The sequence below is a fragment of the Myotis yumanensis genome, unplaced genomic scaffold, assembly GCF_028538775.1.
Source record: "Myotis yumanensis isolate MYYU_CA2020_CCGP unplaced genomic scaffold, mMyoYum1.0.hap1 SCAF_15, whole genome shotgun sequence".
Taxonomy (NCBI): domain Eukaryota; kingdom Metazoa; phylum Chordata; class Mammalia; order Chiroptera; family Vespertilionidae; genus Myotis; species Myotis yumanensis.
The window spans coordinates 29,823,961-29,843,530 of NW_027223766.1; the positions used below are offsets into that span (position 1 = coordinate 29,823,961).

At 37.0% G+C, this 19,570-nt stretch overlaps 1 protein-coding gene across 7 annotated transcripts in view; it reads right to left on the reverse strand.

The window, feature by feature from the left end:
* COLEC10 (collectin subfamily member 10) overlaps positions 1-19,570 on the reverse strand; it is a 289,303-nt gene that overhangs the window by 25,228 nt on the left and 244,505 nt on the right. For all 7 annotated transcript variants that reach the window (XM_070392752.1, XM_070392751.1, XM_070392749.1 and 4 more), the window contains one exon: positions 12,772-13,037. In XM_070392752.1, coding sequence (XP_070248853.1) covers positions 12,772-12,919 — 148 coding nt within the window. In that variant the 5' untranslated portion in view covers positions 12,920-13,037. The remainder of the gene's footprint in view (positions 1-12,771; positions 13,038-19,570) is intronic.

Genomic DNA, 19,570 nt, shown 5'->3' on the forward strand with positions numbered 1-19,570 from the left:
AATGAAATAAAAAGATGCAATACAAATATAAACAATAATAGATTAAAAAGTCCAGACTCACTATTAGTAAAAAAAAAAAAAAAAAGTATATATGTCAATGTCTGTCAGAGTTTGCCATCAGATTTAATAATTTTAAAAGACTAGTTGCATCCAAAGATGCCATATATACAGAAAGGTCATTCTTTTAAGCAATGTAAATGGCTAAAATATTTCTGGAAAATAATCTTTCTATAATTACCACACCCTTATTTTACCTTAGGAACCTATTTGATGGGAATAACTGTAAGAACAAATGTATATATGAAAATATTTGTTTAGAGTGGCAAAAAACAAACAAACATAAGAAACCTTAAAATTTGTCATCATGAGATTGATGAAGATACAAGGAGGAATATGATGCAGCTACTAAAAGTAATGAGATGAGTTGAAAAAAACCTTGGGAAAAAGTGAGCTCTGTGTTACATTGTGTAAAGGACATCTCTTAGAGAATCACACACAGATGATCCTGTTTAAAGCAAAGAATAAGTAAGTAAAATAAATCTATATATATAAAAGCCTAAGTGACCATTTGACCGTTCGACCAGTAGCCATGATGCGCACTGACCACCAGGGAGCAGACGCTAAATGCACAGACATAGAAACATGGAACAGACTGATGAATCTCAGAGGGAAGGGGAGAGAGCCGGAAGAGATTAACCAAAGATCTTATATGCATACTAGAGGCCTGGTGCACGATTCGTGCACCAGTAGGGTCCCTTGGCCTGGCCTGCGGGGATCGGGCTGAATCTGTGCACCAGGCCTCCAAAATCCCCTGAGGGGTCCAGGATTGCGAGAGGGCACAGGCCAGGCTGAGAAACCCCATTGGTGCATGAATCTGTGCACCGGGCCTCTGGCATAAAGATAAATGTTAATGCCAAGCCATTAATGATGATTACATGGAAGAAGTGGGTCTGGAAAGGGAAGGGTCTTTTGTGTATATTTTGCACATCTTTATAAATGTTATGTGTTACAACAAGCATGAAATACTCTTGCAATTAAAAATACCATAAATTATATAAAGGAACTGTGGCCTTCTTTCCCCTTATAAATACTACCCATGAGTCTTGTCTGAAATTAAATTCTAAATTCTCTGAATTTATTGACAGAATTATTTCCTTGGCAATTCACCATATGGTTCCTTGTTACTGCTTCCTAATTGCTGCCTTGAAGCATTATTTAAAAATGCATTTTATGTAATTTTTTGTATTAATATAAGCTAGTTAGCATGTATGTTCTTTGTGATAAGGGCCGATATTCTGCACTTTATTTGTTCTCAAGAGTCGTTCAACACTTCACAGTTTCTTCATTCATTCCTTGAACAAACATTTATCAAATTTCTACTAGCTATCAAGTCTGGTTGGGCTCTAGGGGCATAACAACATATCTCATAAGACATGATCTAAGCTTAAAAGTTTGTGGGAAGGGCCCTGACCAGTTTGGCTCAGTGGATAGAGCGTCGGCCTGCGGACTGAGGGGTCCCAGGTTCGATTCCGGTCAAGGGCATGTACCTTGGTTGCGGGCACATCCTCAGTAGGGGGTGTGCAGGAGACAGCTGATGGATGTTTCTCTCTCATCCATGTTTCTAACTCTCTATCCCTCTCCCTTCCTCTCTGTAAAAAATCAATAAAATATATTTTAAAAAAAAGTTTGTGGGAAGGAAGCACAAGATCTTATAAATATCATGAATGTTATGAAAGGGAAATAGTTGCGTGTTTTGTTGGTATCTACCAAGGTGAGCCTTCAGAAAGATCAATGATGTGGGGCTGAAGAGACTATGCTTTTACTTATGTCTCCTCAGATGACAAGATAACATATCAAATAGGGAAATAAAATGAAAGTGCTTTTTCAATATTAATGCGCTAAACAAATGCAAGAAAATGCCATCTGTAAGGAGATATATTGTGATTAATTTATCTGGTAGTAATATCACTGTCAATAATGGTAAGAGCTAGTATTTATTGGGTGCTTACTATGGCGTAAGCTGGATTATTAATGTGCATGACCATAATGTCAACCAGTCCCTTATTTGTATCCATTCAATTCTAGGGGCCCATGAACTTCATTTGCCCTTCAACTCATCCCTGTGCAACCTAGCCAAAAAAGAAAAAAAAAAAAGGTCAGGATTTCAAGAATCCTACAATCTTTTCTACTTGAATTACAAAGCACCTTTCTTTGTATTCAGGCTTATTTGTTTTTTTAAAAAATTACTACTTTGGGCCTGCAAGTCTTTTGCAGTCATTGCATGTCTGAGTAACAGGGAAGGAAAAAACAAACAAACAACTAACATTGTACTTAATGAAAAATACAACATTAAGGTTTGTTGGGCAGTTTTTCTGCTGCTTTCATATATCATTCATTATTAAAATGCATTCAGAGCCAAGTCAGTAGAAACAAATGCTAGGAAAAACCCATCCATCCAGGACTAGTTGTCATGCTTCTGCAATACACTGTAGTGGTTAGGAGCATGGGCTGTGGGATCCGAGTGCTTAGTTCAAGTCCTGGCTCCATCACTCACCGGCTGAGAGATTTTAGTAACCCACACAAATTCTTTAAGCCTCAGTTTCCTCATTAGGAAATCAGAATAGTGAAATATCTCCCTCAGGGTGTTATTGAGAGGAGCGGATGTGATATTGCGGGCAAAGGGTTGAATGCAGTACACACTCGAGAAGTAGCGCAATATGACAGTATCATCCAATAGGCCACCTAGAATTTCTAATCGCTCAACATTAGAGGGATAAAAAAACAGATGCCAATGGGAAGCCAGGCCTCTTTTAGCCCAATCTTTGCTTGTGCAGATTTGTACCTTCCTGGCTGATGCCTGTTTTTGCTTGCAGAGATTTGTGTCCTGGCATTGAAATGTTTACAACACTCTAAAGCTGTGACATACAATATTGTCTAAAATTCCTTTTAGTAAAAAGTGGGACAGAAACATTTTTTTAAAAAAAGAGTAGCACTGTCATTGAATATAAGTGATAACTATGCTATTACTATACATCAATATCCCAATCCATGGGCATCCCAAAACTCGTTGAGAATGGAAGTATCCTAACTGTTGACTATCACAAAATAGAAAAATTATGAGTCAAGACTATATAGGTCATGTGTTTAGCTTTCTTAGAGAAGACATGCCTAAGACATATTTGTAGTACCCATTTCCAACTGCCTATGGATTTTTCCATCTGAATGTCCACAGGCAGCTCAAACAAAATTTAGAACTCATAATAACCTGACAATTTTTCTTCTGAAAGACCCCTCTAACATCCTACCCCTTTCTCCATATCTCAGTAGCCCTAAGCCATCTCTTGTTTTTAATGCATATCCCATCAGGACCTTCTCACATCCTTTAGTCTACCTTCAACTCTGCCAAGAGATTTATTTGCCAGGAAAACAATCTCTTTTTACAGAAAGAATTAAAAATATTATTAATTAATAAATAATATTTCTAATTATTTCATTCTACTCAAAAACTTCCATTGGCTTCTCTGGTTTAAACTGTTATTTGGCTGGTAAGACTGGATACAATCTCACAACTTCTGGAAAATAGCTATGAAAACTAAGAAGAAGGAGAAGGAGACGGAGGAGAAGGAGAAGGAGAAGGAGAAGGGAAAGAAGAAGGAGAAGGAGAAGGAGAAGGAGAAGGAGAAGGAGAAGGGAAAGAAGAAGGAGAAAGAGAAGGAGAAGGAGAAGGAGAAGGAGAAGGAGAAGGAGAAGGAGGAGGAGGAGGAAAAGGAGGAGGAGGAAGAGGAGGAGGAGGAGGGAAAACCAAAGTACAATGAAAACTGGATTAACAAAGTGTATTGAGTTTCTATTTACATTAAATCCATTGGAGCTAGAATAGGGAAAATAATTCTGTGCTCTACCTTATTAAAAAATTGATCCTGTTTACCTAAAGAGAGGTAGGATAACAGTTCCTCTTCCATTGGCCACCCCACTCCAAGACTCCATCTATACTCACCAGAAAATTGAATCAATAACTTGGTTGCATTAATGATGGTTTTTTATATGGAAGAGTACTGGGTCCTAACCTCCCACACCACCTATATTCTAATTCCAAAAAGTAATACAGAAAGAGATACAGGAGAACAGGCAGTAATATGCATTTTGGAGAGTCATTTCCCACTAATAAAGCCTTCTAAGCAGGTACAAGAACACGTTGGCAGCAGTAAATGCTGGAAATGTTTGATTTGCATACACTCATCTATTCAATACAATATTATAGAAGCAGAAAGAGGGATCAAGAAGTTGTTTATTAGTATGGTTGGGCCACATTAGAATAATAACATGGTATTGGCTTCTTTGATCATGAAAAGTCATATATATGTATATATTAATCAAAATTTTGAGCCCATTTTACTTTGAAGAATAAAATGTCACCTTAGGTGTGTTCCAACCTAGGAAAATAGGTCATATCCCTTTCCTTTGAACACTCCATGTGAGTTTTATTCCAGTGTATCTGACCTGTGTCTGCGGTCTAGTACTGGCTTTGCCCTACAGTCATGGGTAGCATTGTCCGGCCTTGCTCTTCAAGTGCTAGGGCAGCACTGATAAATCGTTTTGATATCTTCAGTTCCAGAGACCCTCCTCTAAGGTATTTCAAAGTCCTCAGTCCCTTTGGAGACTTTCACTTTGGTCTGGAGCATATTGTCACACTTGCTACCACATTCCATCTCCCAACTTCCCATTCGACATATAGGCCTCCTCCTTTTGGCTGTCGTGTCATTTGGTCACGTAGCATGTGGTCTGATGAAAGATGACATCTTTGTCAACTTTTGGCTAAGAATGTCAAAAACAATTTTTTTTAGATACTTGTCACCCCAGGCCAGGCAGAACAACACCATTTAAACTATTTCTGACTCCACCCAATACTATTAATATCTTGAACTTACACTCATCCCTGGGGGAGGTCACATAAATGACCCTCAGAATTTAGAAGTTCTTCAAGTGCAGAGAACAATGAGTCACCTCTTCAAGGAATTTGGTATCATCAGTATGTCAAATCTGTCTTATTAAGATATGGTTGATTTTGCCTGAGATGATGTTGTCTCACTTAAGGGATCTTAGCGCATCTCATTGGCTGAGTCAATTAGGGTTACTTCCTACATAGTTAGGGAGGTAGAATGGGCAGAAGATTTCTCCCCAGAATACTTGCTTATAGCTGTGCAGTCAGATCACATGCAGGAGTAGTGTGCTTTAGTTTCTTTCTCTTTAAATAGGGATAATATTTCCTATAGTATGTAAGTGGAGCTAAAGCAGAACAATGGATAAACCCTTTGTAAATTCTAAAGATGTATGTTTGTATCATTTGTTTAACAGATACAAGGATGGTCAAGTGGCCACAAGAGACCTGAAATGATGCTTCCAAAGTTTTCAAATCAAGAACAATCACAGAGAATAATTTGAAAACAATGAACTTATTTAGATGCTGCTTCATTTGAGTTTCTGAATGTCAGGTTTTTACTGTATATATTTGCAACTCTTTAATGGAAGTGCCGAGAAAGCTATAAAACACAATTTAAAAAAATTTGTAAAATTATGGGGTATTGCAAATCAAATATGTAGTGTAAAAATCATACGGACTGGTTATGGGTTGGAATATCTGGAAAAGATGAGGAAAGCCAAATAAAATCATTTCTGACAGAACTGAGAACATTTCCAGAAGTAGAAACACAAATGTGAAGAGTGAGAGACATCTACATGTATTGTGAATGACCCTAAGGCCAATAGAACTGTTTGTCTGGGGCACAGACAGTAGCTAAAGGCAAACAGTCCTTAAAGGAAGAAAAAACAACAACAACCCCAACCCCCCAAACAAACAAACAAAAACAGGAAAAAACATTCTCATTCTCCCTTGAGTTTTGCTAGTGTATGGTTTGCTAATATTTACAAAGTCTTTGACAATGTGTCAAGGACTGTGTTTAGTGCTTTATGTGGCTTAACTCATTTCTCCTCAACATTACCCTATGAAGTAGTCACACAATATTTATCATGCCATGTTATTGATGAGAAAACTGAGGCTTGATTTTGTGTGAAATAACTCATTTAATCTGATTACATCGCTAGGTTATTTACCAGGTTATTATTCCCATTTTACTGATAAGGAGTACCAAGCTCAGTTGCAGAACTACAGAAAGAAGGCAATGTTAGTAAAGAGAAGAGGTGCTCTCAAATTTGTGAGCTATTTATGAATAAAAGTTGACTTTGCAGTAGGACTAAAAATACTCAGGAAATTGCAGCAAGGAGCAGAGATAGTGGCATTTCTCTGGTAGATTTCTATTTATTGCCCCATCTATATAATCTATGAACCTTTCTTTTAGGGATGTGAAAATAGAGGAAGCCTATGGTAACCAGTAATAGCAATGGAAGCTAATGAAAAAAAAAATAACAGCTAATCTATATGGTAAATAGGTTTTAATTTTCAAAATAAGCATTTGATATGGGTAGTATCATTATCATCATTTAAAAAAATGGGGACATTAAAGCTTAAGATCACACAGATAGGAAGTGGTAGAACTCAAATTTGAAACCATAAATTCTGTCTACAAAGCCCATGATCTTTACCAACATGCAAGTACCTGTAAGTATGGTCCCCCGTAGAGATTGATATATAGCCAAGTTATTATGTAAGAGAGTTGGTCAGAGAGATGGCATTGATAAAGGATGCACCTTTACTAAAATGAAACAAATTTCTTTTGTCATTTCCACAAACGAGTACTTCCTGACTCATCATTGCCCACACTTTACCCACATTTTATTCTTTCCCTCCTGACATAACCTTGAAATGTGTTTTTGGCATCTACCCAGAGGAAAAAAAAAGGAGAGGGAAAAAAATGTTTCAGAACACCCACACATGAAATATAAAGTTAAGAAAAGACAAGCCACTTAAAATTTTGGTCTGTCCTTATGCATAAAATACATATTAAAACTCAAAATGAACGAATCCAGTTAATTACTACAATTAATATAAAGGTTTTTCAAAAATAACTACTTGCTTAACCTCTCTGATAAAGGCACCAGAAAGAAATTAGCAGCTTAAATTATATCAAGGTGACCGAGTTAAAACAATTCTGCGGCGTGTTTATACATTGACCTCACAGAACTTCTTTTCTAATGTTAATTTATAAAACTGAAGGATCATTTCACGCTTAATGGGAATGATGAGACATGAGGGCAATGGTATAATATGGCGGAGGGGAACAATGATTGGCTGGGGAAACTGGAACAGTTGCAGCCCTGCCTCCAATTAGCAGCTGTGTGATGTAGATAGAACATGGTCTGTTACCTCTCTGGGCTTTAGTTTTCACAAACGTAAAAGTAACTGGGGTTAAATTAAATTATATCTGAAAGTCACTTTACAGGTAGTAAGATGTCAATTTGAGTGCGAAAGTGATCCAGGTATTTCTAGCCATACATTTGGGGAAGTCATGAGACATCCTGTTTGGAGGCTGGGGGGCTCCTGGGAATAACTCAAGTTGTGTCACTTGCTGGGACCCAGAGCCACAATCAGTAAAATGCTGGGTGGCCAGATGGAAGTTCATTTTCCAGAGGTTAAGGGGTTTGCAGAGAAGGAAATCATTTCAGAAGATGAAAGGGGGCTCTATAAGGCTTCCTTCATGGCAAAGCTGTGCGTACATCCTATTGTCGAGCACTTGCGTGGGTCACCTGGTCTACCCATGCATGAGTTTCATAAGGACCAATAAGAACTTTAAGCAAAAGCTAAAGTAGCTATTTCAGGCAGTCCCAGAAAGTACTGTGGGGCAGTCCACACTGGCTGATGAGCAGGGTTAGCGAGCTGATCAAGGCATGGAGTCCAACTGTAACAGGATGGAGTTCCAACCTGCCACCTTCCAACTGGGTGGCCTTAGGCTAGTGACTTAATCGTTCTGAATCTCAGTTTCTTCATCTGTCAAATGGTAATTATAATGTGTGAGTTTTTCTTTGTGTTTGTTGAGGTAATTAAATTTTTTTGAGGTAATTAAATTTTAAAATGGCTGTAAAGCGCTCACACAATACAAAGGCGAATGGCAACTATTCAATGTATTACATTACTGCTCCTACAACTATGGTGGAGTTGCGCTGAAAAGAAGAGAGATGATCCTAGCCCCATGAATTCATCACAGGCCACGTGTGTGGAGGATTCATAACAGTGATTTGTAGGAACTGTCATGTCCTCAGATGCAGTCAATGGAAAACCTTCCTTACTGAGGGAAGTGGCATCAAGCTAGTGGCCAGGCTAGGCTGAGACAGGGGCATCAGGGAGGCCACGTTACCCTTGTACTTGCAGAAAATTGGTGGCCACTAGTGGGGAAGTTCTTTGATCACTAAAGAAATAGTGCATCCTCAGGATCAGTCCTTCTTTTGGAAGCATTTGCATAAAAGGAGCAGTCCTTTCTTTGAAAATGCAGGGCAAACATGGAGAGCATTAAGGAGCTGAGTGAATAGGTCAGAGCCATGAGCTAAAATGTTGGGGGATCTTAGATAATTAGGATTCATTTATGTCACCAAAAATATTTACTGAGCACCCACTATGTGTCAGGAACTATTCTAGGCAGTAGGAAAGCACACTCAACAAGATGGACAGGGTCCCTGCATCCTAGAAGCTTGCATTAAAAAAAAAGAAATATTGCATTTAAAAAAAGCTTAAAAAAATATACACACACACACACACACACACACAGATTTTCATTTAGTAGTAAGTCCTTTAAAATAATAAAATGTCTTGAGAACTTTGGTAGAGAGTGAATGGATAGTCAGGCAGGGCCTCACTGTGCAAATGGCATTTGAGCTAAAACCTGAATGATTGAAGGCAGAACTCTCCTTGGGAACATCTGCAGTAATACTGGGCCAAACAGGGAACATCAAGTGCAAAGTTCCAGGGTCAGAGGTGAGAGACAAAGCAAGGATGCCCGGAGCAAACATCTTTTGAAAAGTGGTTTTAAATGACCTGGAAGAAGTAGGGAGAAGCAAAATGGATTACAAAGGACCTTTTAGGCCATGCATATACAGATGTCACTGAAAGAAAGAGCTGCTAAACTAAAAAGCTAGCAAAAGCCAAAATATTCAATAGGGTAAAATATCATTAGTTTCCAAACAAACTAGTGAAGTTAACTATCAAAGAGGAGGCATGTCATCACTTTCAACATGTTTTGGCATGTAGTATAATGTTGGGCCGAGAGGTTACATGAGCTCCATGTTCTTAGGTACTGCCTTATCCATTTCTTATCAAAAAAGGGGCAGTGGACTGTCTTCAAACTGGATTCTAACACAAACCAGTGGATGTCATGGAATTACACTGGACCCAGAGCCAGAAGCTAGGGATAAAGTTCAAGTTGCATGACTAGACTATATCTACTTGAAAGACCTTGGGCACTTTGCTTGGCCTCATTGATAGTTTCCTTATCTTTAAGTTTAAAGTAACTACCACCTCAAAGAGCAATTAAACAAGATAATGTATCTTAAAGGTCATCAGAAATTGTAAAGCATCACCTCAATATTTCTTTTTTAAAAATATATTTTATTGATTTTTTACAGAGAGGAAGGGCGAGGGATAGAGAGTTAGAAACATCCATGAGAGAGAAACATCGATCAGCTGCCTCCTGCACACTCCCTACAGGGGATGTGCCCACAACCAAGGTACATGCCCTTGACCAGAACTGAACCCAGGACCCTTGAGTCCACAGGCCGATGCTCTATCCACGGAGCCAAACCGGTTAGGGCTCAATATTTCTTATTGGTTTTAAAATTCTTTTTAACATATTCTGTTAAAATTTCTTGTCATTGTTGTTTTTAAGTAAAACCACTAGAGGTCAGAATTTCACATAAATTGTTTAAAGAAACTACCAAGGTAGGAAAAAAACACACAAAACAACCCACCAAAAATGTTTACCTACTAAGCAGAATAAAATAACAAATTGAAGGCAAAGAAATAAAAATAAAGGTAGCTTTACACAAAGAAGTTTTGATAACCGGAATAATTCTTATCTCAAAATTGTTAGCCAACAGACTTACATAGGGAGAGGAAGGAAAGATAAATAGAATTTAAGTACCTACTTACGATGTCTACACAGCTTTAAGTTTATATTAATTATCTTACATTATTTTAAAAATAGATCTATGATAAAGGTCCATTTTACAAAGAAGAAGACTGAAGCATAAATAGAAGTAATAATATCCTGAAGACCAAACAGATTGAATCTAGTCACGCTTGGGAAATAATGCAGTGAAATATGGTGTCTCTATATTGGGCAACATATTATATGAGGGGTTAACCTAACTGGTTTTGCACCTGCAATGCTAAGTAATTTTTTAGTTCCCAGGCTCTACAAATGAATGTAGGGAAAACTCCTTGTATTGTCTGTTTGAGTATAGAAGTTTCTGAGCTCACTGCTGGTAAATATGAATTACGATGACTAGCCATGGGGAAGAGTATAGAACAGCTTGATCTTAGAAATAATGTATTGAGCAGAAACAACAACCCTTTAAAATGTTTACTTGGCCATCAAACTTTGTCTTTTTGTATTCCACCCCCCCCCCCCCCTTCACTTTGTAGAGCTAAGTATACAAATCTGCCTTGTTCAGGAGTGGGGAGGGACTATCATCATGTTGATGAAAGGACCAGGTAGGGTAGATGGCAGTTTATATCTTGAGAGAAGACAATGTCTTATTTGTTATTGTGCACACAACATTTAGACGGTGCCCAGAGCAGAGGCAGGATAGTAGTGACTATGCTCATGTTGCACCATGTGCACACACAGGCAATTCACACACACACACACACACACACACACACACACACACACACACAAAGAGCTAGCTGGGCCCTGATGCCAAGAGTTTTCAATCTAATCCCCAGCTGGAAATGTAGATTTAACTTCTAGGACAAGTTCAAGTTCTTCCTTAGTTGGAAACCTTTAGCATCTCACATGATGCTTGGCACGTAGTAGGTAGTCAGTACATTCCAGAATCATGGGATGTCTTTAATAAGAAAGGAACTTAGAGTCCATTGGATGAAAAGCCCCCAGGCTCTGGGGGAATAAGAAGCAATCAAATTGGGTTCTTAACGGACTTGGTTCTGGAACACAGGGTTTGTAAAAACTCCCCAAACCTTTCTTCCCCAGGAGCACTCACTTCTTCACTCTGTCACATTTCTGGCTTGTAATCATCTCATCATTTCCACACAGGCTCAGGAAGAGTGTTACAGAGGTTTCCATTGTTTGAAATCTTAATAGAGTTTCTAATGTGAATGGAGATGTTTTCTATTAAGCAAAGAAATGAGGGTACACACTCTTATGGTAGACACCCTACTGGCATCTAACAAATATTAGTTACCCTCTGATCTCCCTCCTAAATCACATATCTATCTCTTCATCACTCATGACATTAATGTATAGTATTTAATGCATATTAAGCATATTCTTGTGCTGGAAAGAATGCTTGGCACTTAGTGTATACTCAATATATGTTCACTGAATTGGAATGAATAGAATTGTTGAACATTATATTTTGGACATTATTTTAACAACACTTTGTCCATTCTTCTTCCAGTTTGAAAACTGCAGTTTCTCTACAAGAAAAACATTTTAACAGTTCTACTACTAAGTGGATTCTCCTATTTGCAGGAACAGGGGAAGTGTTTATTTTCAGCATTCTCCATGATACCCTAGGAGTAATACAAAGTTTCCTATATTCTATGGAAAGTTCAGTAATGGTTTTAAGTAAACACTTTACTTCTCATCAAAACTTTCTTTTCTAAACATTTGCCCTCAGATTATTCATTAATTCACCCAAGAAATTATTAGGAAGCCCCAAGGTCTCATTGTTCCCCCTGCATTCATTTTGTGGTAGCAAAGGTTAAAACTTGGATTGCAATCTTATGAGGAAATTAATTCACTGATTAAGAAAAATGCACTTTAAGCAATACACATTTAAATAACTGACAAGCATAGGGCGATGCATTTCCAGGATTTTTTTTTAAAGACCCCTTTTCTACTTAAAATTTTAAGCAGCTGTAATTCTTCTGCCCTATAGCCTGGAGAAACAGCGCATGAATTACTAATGAGAGAGCACCAATTTGTACTGCAGTGACCACTTTCAGAACCAAAGGGTCAGAGCTGAAACCAGGAAAACAGCAGCACTTTTCATCAACCAGTTGCTTGAAGCACAGTTAGACCTTGGCTCCACTTGAAAAAAATCTTGCAATGTTCTATCATCCCTCAGCTGAAGGCACTTGGTCCCAAAGACTTTGCTTTCAAATAAAGAAATGTTCATTTGCATACTACCTCCAATCCTCGACAAAACTTTTCCTCTGCATTGGAACCCAGCAGCCCATTCATTTATGAAATATTCAAAAGGTTTACTATTTACTTCACTGAGCCTTTGCCTAGTGGCTTTAGCAGCACAGCATGAGAAAGGAGTTGGGCTTTAAAGGAAAGGATTCCTGAAGACTAGTATCTTGCTAGTGTGTCTTCCTCTAGAGCAACACAGAAATGCCCCCCTGCCCTGGATCAGTTCCATCACATCCCCCCCCCTCCCGGGGGGCCATTCCCTCCTAATATTCTCTTACCTAACATCAAGGGAGATTTAAAAATAATAGGTCATTGATTTTCCAAAATAGATGAAAAATGGAAGGAACTAGTGAGGGGAGAAGAGAGAGTCATTGAGAGCTAGAATGGGGCTGAGAGCTGAAGGAAGACAGCCTCCTTATTAGAGATGGAAAGTTTGCTTTTCCTGCCTTACCTTTGGGTCCTGGTGAAATGGTGTGTGTGGCGCAGACTTCAGTGGTAGGATGACTTTCCATGTCCAGACCCAGACTCGGAATGTGCAACAGAAAGAGCACGAGCAGGATGAACTTGTGCCTTCGAGGTGAGACTCCAAAGCCACCCATGGCTGTGGCTCTTCCAAAAAGGGTCGCCCAGAGGTGCCAAGTAAACAGCTTTATTTGAAGTAAAATCTTCTCTTTGGGGAAGAAAGTGAAGTCTCTGGAGCACACGTTCCAAAACGGCCTGCAAAGAGAAGACACATCCTTGGTTGTTTATCTTGTCAGTATTCCAAACGGACCCTACATTGTCCAGATTGTTTATTTTCAAGTGACAACAGTTTATTGAAAATTATCTCTGAACTAAATAATCAAGGGTGCAGGTCAGTAGAAACATTCCAAGGAACAGAGACGATAGAGACGCCTTCTGCTCAGTACATGAGCTGACAATTTAATACCTTATCTGCGGTTAAATGTTGGGGTTCCAGACAGATTGAGCCAGAGTTTTCTTGAATTACCTCCCCGTTACATAAGCAGTATGTATGGCTTTGAGTTTTTTCTAAGGAAATATTTATAAACAGCAAAACTCCCACCGTTCTTCATGACTTTATTTTCTTCTCTTGCTACAAATAATTTTCTTGGAATTTAACCCCAAAGGAAAGAATACCAGCTTTACTGCAAGCAATTTTGGCAATAAGTATCAAGAATATTAAAAATGTTTATAGCCTTTGGCCTAGTAATTGCCCTTCTGTCTTAAGAAAATATTCTGAAATTTGGACAGAGCTGTATTTGAAAAGATGTCACAAAAAGGGGAAAGGAGCATCAGTTACCGAAAAATACATAAAGGTTGGAAAATCTTAGTAAATACAAACATGAGAGAGTATGACATAACAATTTTATTAACATGATGTTTGTAACAAGTGTTTGATAAAATGGAGAAAAAGCTAATGGTATTATATTTATTAAAAAGCGTGATAGATATAGATAAGAAAGTTACAGTGATAGAGGTATCTATCTATCATCTATCATCTATCTATTCATCCACACACTTATATGTTCCATCTACCCATAACTTGTATAAATAGCTTAATAATAGTAAGATAATGAAAACCTAGAACCAGAATCGCATATAGTAGGCAGATGCCTTGCCTTCTCAATTCTTGAAGAGGCATATTAACTAGAGTTAGATCAGTGGGAGTTTGGGTCTATTTTTCAAAGTAGGACCTTACAGATCATGGGAAAGCCTAATAAAAAATTATCCTTAAGAGGGGCAATGTTCAGTCTAAGAAATATAGGTGCATTTGTTTCCTAGGGCTTCTGTGACACAGAACCACAAACTGAGTGGCTTAAACAACAAAAATTTATCATCTCACAGTTCTGGAGGCCAGAAGTCTGAGATCATCTGTTGAGTGGTGGCCCTATAAAAGATGTTTATACTGTAATCACTGGGCCCTGTGAACATGATTGTCTTTGCAATTGAAATTAAGCTAAGGATCTCAAGAAGAAATAATCCTGGATTATCTAGGTTGGCCCTAAATCTAATGACAAGTGTCCTTACAAGTGACACCCAAAGAGGAAACACAGGGACAACAGGAGAAGGCCCTGAAAGACAGATGCAGAGATTGAAGTTATGCAGCCACAAGCTAAGGGACACCTGAAGCCACCAGAAACCAGAAGAGGCAAGGATGCATCTTTCTTGAGGCTTCAGAAGGAGCTTAGTCCTGCTGACACCTTCATTTGGTACTTCTGGCCTTCATGACTGTGAGATAATAAATGTCTGTTGTTTTAAGCCATCCAATTTGTGGTAATGTGTTATGGCAGCTCTGGGAAGCTAATACACCATTCTTCTGATACTCATGCACAGTTACTGGAAGGAATGACACATCAAAAAACTTAGTGCCTGACAGAGACCGAGCAACATCTGTTCTTGTGCATTTTAATTATGATGCATCCAGCTTAGGAGATATCTGGAGGGAAATAAATATAGGATATGAAACAAGCATATCTTAAGGCAAATCTGTTTTCTACTTAAAACAGGATAGCAACAACATGACAACCTCACCTCCTGAAGGAATTTCTTGATAAATTGAAATAACTCAACTTTGGACCTGGTTTGGTCTTGGTCCATTCACGTACGTATCTTATTGGATTAAATTTCTCTCTTGTGGATTAATTTAATTAAATGCCATTTGTAAAAACTGGAAATTAGTAGAATGGCTTTTAAAATGACATGTATTTAGAAAGCAACATGATAAACACACTCATAATATTATTTTATTTTTTTGTTTTAAGTTTTATACTTATAAAAGCATATTTTAAAAATTTAAAATGTTTTTTTTTTTTAACCCTCACTGAGGATACATAGCTGTGAGAGAGAAACATCAGTTGCCTCCAGTACATGCCCCAACCAGGGATCGAACCTGTAACCTTTTGGTGCATGGGACAATGCTCCAACCAACCAAGCCACTTGGCCAGGACAACAATCAAATGGTTTTAATTGGCATATGAGCCTCTTGCTGTTCCCACCCCACTTTTGATTTTTATTCCCTCAAGAAAATTATTTCAATAATTTTAGTGCTTCCTATTTTATCTCTCTTTTAAAAAAAAATATATATATATATATTTTATTGATTTTTTACAGAGAGGAAGGGAGAGGGATAGAGAGTTAGAAACATGGATGAGAGAGAAACATCGATCAGCTCCCTCCTGCACACCCCCTACTGGGGATGTGCCCACAACCAAGGTACATGCCCTTGACCGGAATCAAACCTGGTACCCCTCAGTCCGCAGGCTGACGCTCTATCCACTGAGCCAAACCGGTTAGGGCTATTTTATCTCTTTAATATTTTTAAATAAAAAATTTTTACTGATGTTCTTGATTTTAATTTTTTTCAATTTAGATACTCACTGTCTTCTTTATATGGAAGATGGTTATTTTTTCATCCCTAGCTCTGCATCCCTCTCCTCATTCATTTTTTTCTCTTTGTAATTTAATAACATTATCATTTTAATGTAAAAGTTAATGTTTATATTATAATGATGCTATAAAAATAATTCATAGCTGAATCGCATGTGCATTATAATTACATTTTGTTTCTTGTACTAATTTCACTTTCACAAGGTTTAATAATTATATTGTTTTTATTTGCATAGTTTTCTATGTACAAATCCCACAATAACTACTTTGAGATTTTTCAGTTCTGTGGAAAAAGTAAAATGTTCAGTTGGCTTCCATTTCTTTTCTTAGAAATACTTTTCTGAAATTTTCATGCTTCTTGCTCGAGTTGGATCTGGTATTTGTCAGGCTTGTGCAAAGATATCTTAGGACTTGTCTTTATCTTTGTCTGGGGATCTGTTACAACTCCTTTTTCTGTATCCACATACTTTTTTTTCTTGGTTTCCTCCCTCATTTTGTTGTAGCATGTCCTTCAGTAATTTCCTGAAAGAGAGTGAAGCTGCAGATACATTTTTGAGGCATTGCATGTCTGAAAATCTGATCATTCTATCTCCAAATTATATAACATTTTGGCTGGATATAGAATCCCAGGTATAAAAATGTTGTTCTATTTTCTTCTGGTTTCCAGGGCTGCTGTTGAGACATTCAATGTCATTCAAATTCTCTATACTTTATACAGAATATTTCTTTCCTTGCTCTGGAAGCTTTTAGGAGCCTTTCTTTATAGCTTGTGTTCTGAAATTTTTAGTAATATGTCTTTAATATTGGCTTTTTTTTTTTTGCATTCACTGCCCTGGATTATCTGTGGTTACTTTTCTGTTGTTTCTTCTATTCTATGTCATTGTAGATTTTTAAATTTTTTATCCCATTATTTTATTTTGGTGACATTCTGGAGGGATCAGAGCATAAACAGATAGAATCAGCCTGCCATATGGATTTAGATATTTCAAAGATTACCTTTTAATATAGTTTCAAAAAACTACTGTGAGTAGGTATGTTAAGATGAAGTTCAATATGCCTATTCATTCCCCTAAATATGAGTGTTGGGGAGGGAATTCCAGGGATGGCCATGAGAAGATATCAGAACATCCTTTCTATATAACATCAATGAAACTAGACAAAATTATTAAAAATAACCATTTCCAGGATCCTGACAATTGACCAAAGCAAACAACAAGTTAGAAGTATTTATTTTTGAAAGATGCCATAGCTTTTTGGAAAAACAGTGAAAGTATGAGGTCTTTATGAATGAAGCCAACTCCATCCCTCTCTTCATCTTGATAGGTGAGAATAGCCGTATTATCAGCACAAGGATGGCCACAAAATCCAGCAGCTCTGCTGCCATGGGCTGACTCAATATGGAGTGGGGTATGAAACACACTAATAAATTAATGTAAGTGACTAGTGAGCACATAAGTAAATCTTCACATTATTGTTGACAAAGGTACCAAGTCAATTTAGTGGGGGAAATGATAGTCTTTTCAATAAATGGTGCCACTGGAAAATTGGATAGCCACATGAAAATAAATGAACAATACCTAACGCTGTATACAAAAATTAACACGAAATGGATCAAGACTTAAAAATAAAAGACAAAATTATGAAACTTATAGAAGAAAACATAAGAGAAGATCTTTGTGACCGTAGGTTACTAGTGACGGTGAATCTATGACACGCATGTCAGAGGTGACAAGCGAACTCATTTTTTTGGTTGATTTTTCTTTGTTAAATGGCATTTAAATATATAAAATAAATATCAAAAATATATATCTTTGTTTTACCATGGTTGAAAATATCAAAAAATTTCTATATGTGACACGGCACCAGAGTTAAGTTAGGGTTTTTCAAAATGATGACACGCCAAGCTCAAAAGGTTTGCCATCACTGGGTTAGGCAAATATTTCTTAGATATTATACCAAAGCCATAGTTTATAAACATTTTGATAAATCATTCTACTTCAAAATGTAAAACATTTGTGTTTCAAGACAACAATAACAACAACACACCATTTAGAAAATAAACAGACAAGTCACAGACTGGAAGAAAATATTTGCAAGTCATGTATCAATAAAGAACTTGTACCCAATTGAATAATAAGAATACAAATGACTAAATAAAATAACACGTAAGCTAAATACTTGAACAGACACATCTACAAAGACAATAAACAGCTAATATATGTATGAAAAAGTGCCCCAAATCACTACTCATTAAATTCCAGTGAGATACTACTATACACAGAAATGACTAGCCATAATAAAAAAATGTGACAGTACTAAGTGTTGACCAGAATGTGATAAAATGAAACCATCATTCATTGCTAATATGGATGCAAAATGGTACAGCCACTTTGGAAAACAGTTGGCAGTTTCTTAAAAATTTAAATATAAATTTAAAATATAACCTAGTAATTCAACTCTTAGATATTTACCCAGGAGAAATTACAACATATTTTCACACAAATGCTTGTACATAAATGTTCACAACAGTATTATTCATGATAGTAAAAAATTGGAAACAATACAAATGTCCATCAAACAGTGAATGGTTAGAGCGTCGGCCTGCGGACTGAAGGGTCCCAGGTTCAATTCCGCTCAAGGGCATGTACCTTGGTTGCGGGCATATCCCCAGTAGGGAGTGTGCAGGAGGCAGCTGATCAATGTTTCTCTCTCATTGATGTTTCTAACTCTATCCCTCTCCCTTCCTCTCTGTAAAAAATCAATAAAATATATTTAAAAAACAAACAAACAAAAAACAAACAGTGAATGGATTTTGTCCATCAAGGACTTTGTGCAGTGGAATATGATTCAATTATAAAAGAACAACTACTGATATGTGAAACATGGATGATGTCTCCTCTCCAAATTATGGTAAATTAAAGAAACCAGAAACAAATGACTATAGATTATATAATTCCTCTTAGGTGAAATTTCTAGAAAAGGCAAGACTTTAAAGACAGAAAGGAGATGAATGGTTGCCTGGGGCTGAGGGTGGAAGCAAAGATTAATTGCACATGGGCACAATGGAACTTTTGGGGGTGATAGTTGTGCTATAAAACAGGATGACATTGATGGTTGTACAACTATACACATATACTAAAAAACCCGACTCTTTACTTCTAATTGGTTAATGGTATGTAATTTATACCTCCATAAAACTGCATAAAAAACTAATATTAAAATTGCATTATAAAACTCTTAGAATATTTTAATTCTCTAGTAGGGTTTATAGGCCTGGAAATCATTAGACAAACTTGGTTTTGCCTCTACTTTGGAGAGCAATCTTTGTAGATTCAGTAAGTCATTAATCTTGAGGTTGTTTCCAGTTCAGTATGTGTTGGTTTAGTACACCTACGGAGTGTCTTGATGTGAGGTTTTTTTCAGTTAAAGCAATCAATAGAAATTGCCAGAGTAAAGAAAAGATATTAACACAGACATATAACTAAACTTTGTTGTTTCAAAATATTAAGTATAAATTAAATTACAAAATTAATTACCTTAAAGAACACATGTATCCCCAACGTTTTTTTACTTACTAAAGGATCAATACCTTCTTCTGGCCCTAATGGGGTTAGAGGCAAATTCTCGATTTTCATTATTTTTGCTCTATGATTAATTATATATGGTAATGTCTTGAATAATATTGGATGAATTCCAATGGATAATTATAAAGGCATATAATGATGAGAGTTTCAGTTTAAATTATAGGAATGTGTGATGAAAATGCATTCATTTATCTGCTAATTCAATATCTAATGGTGGTAACAACATCTCAAGGTGCAATAGTTCATTTGACGCAGTGTTTCCCTTAAGGAATTTATCAT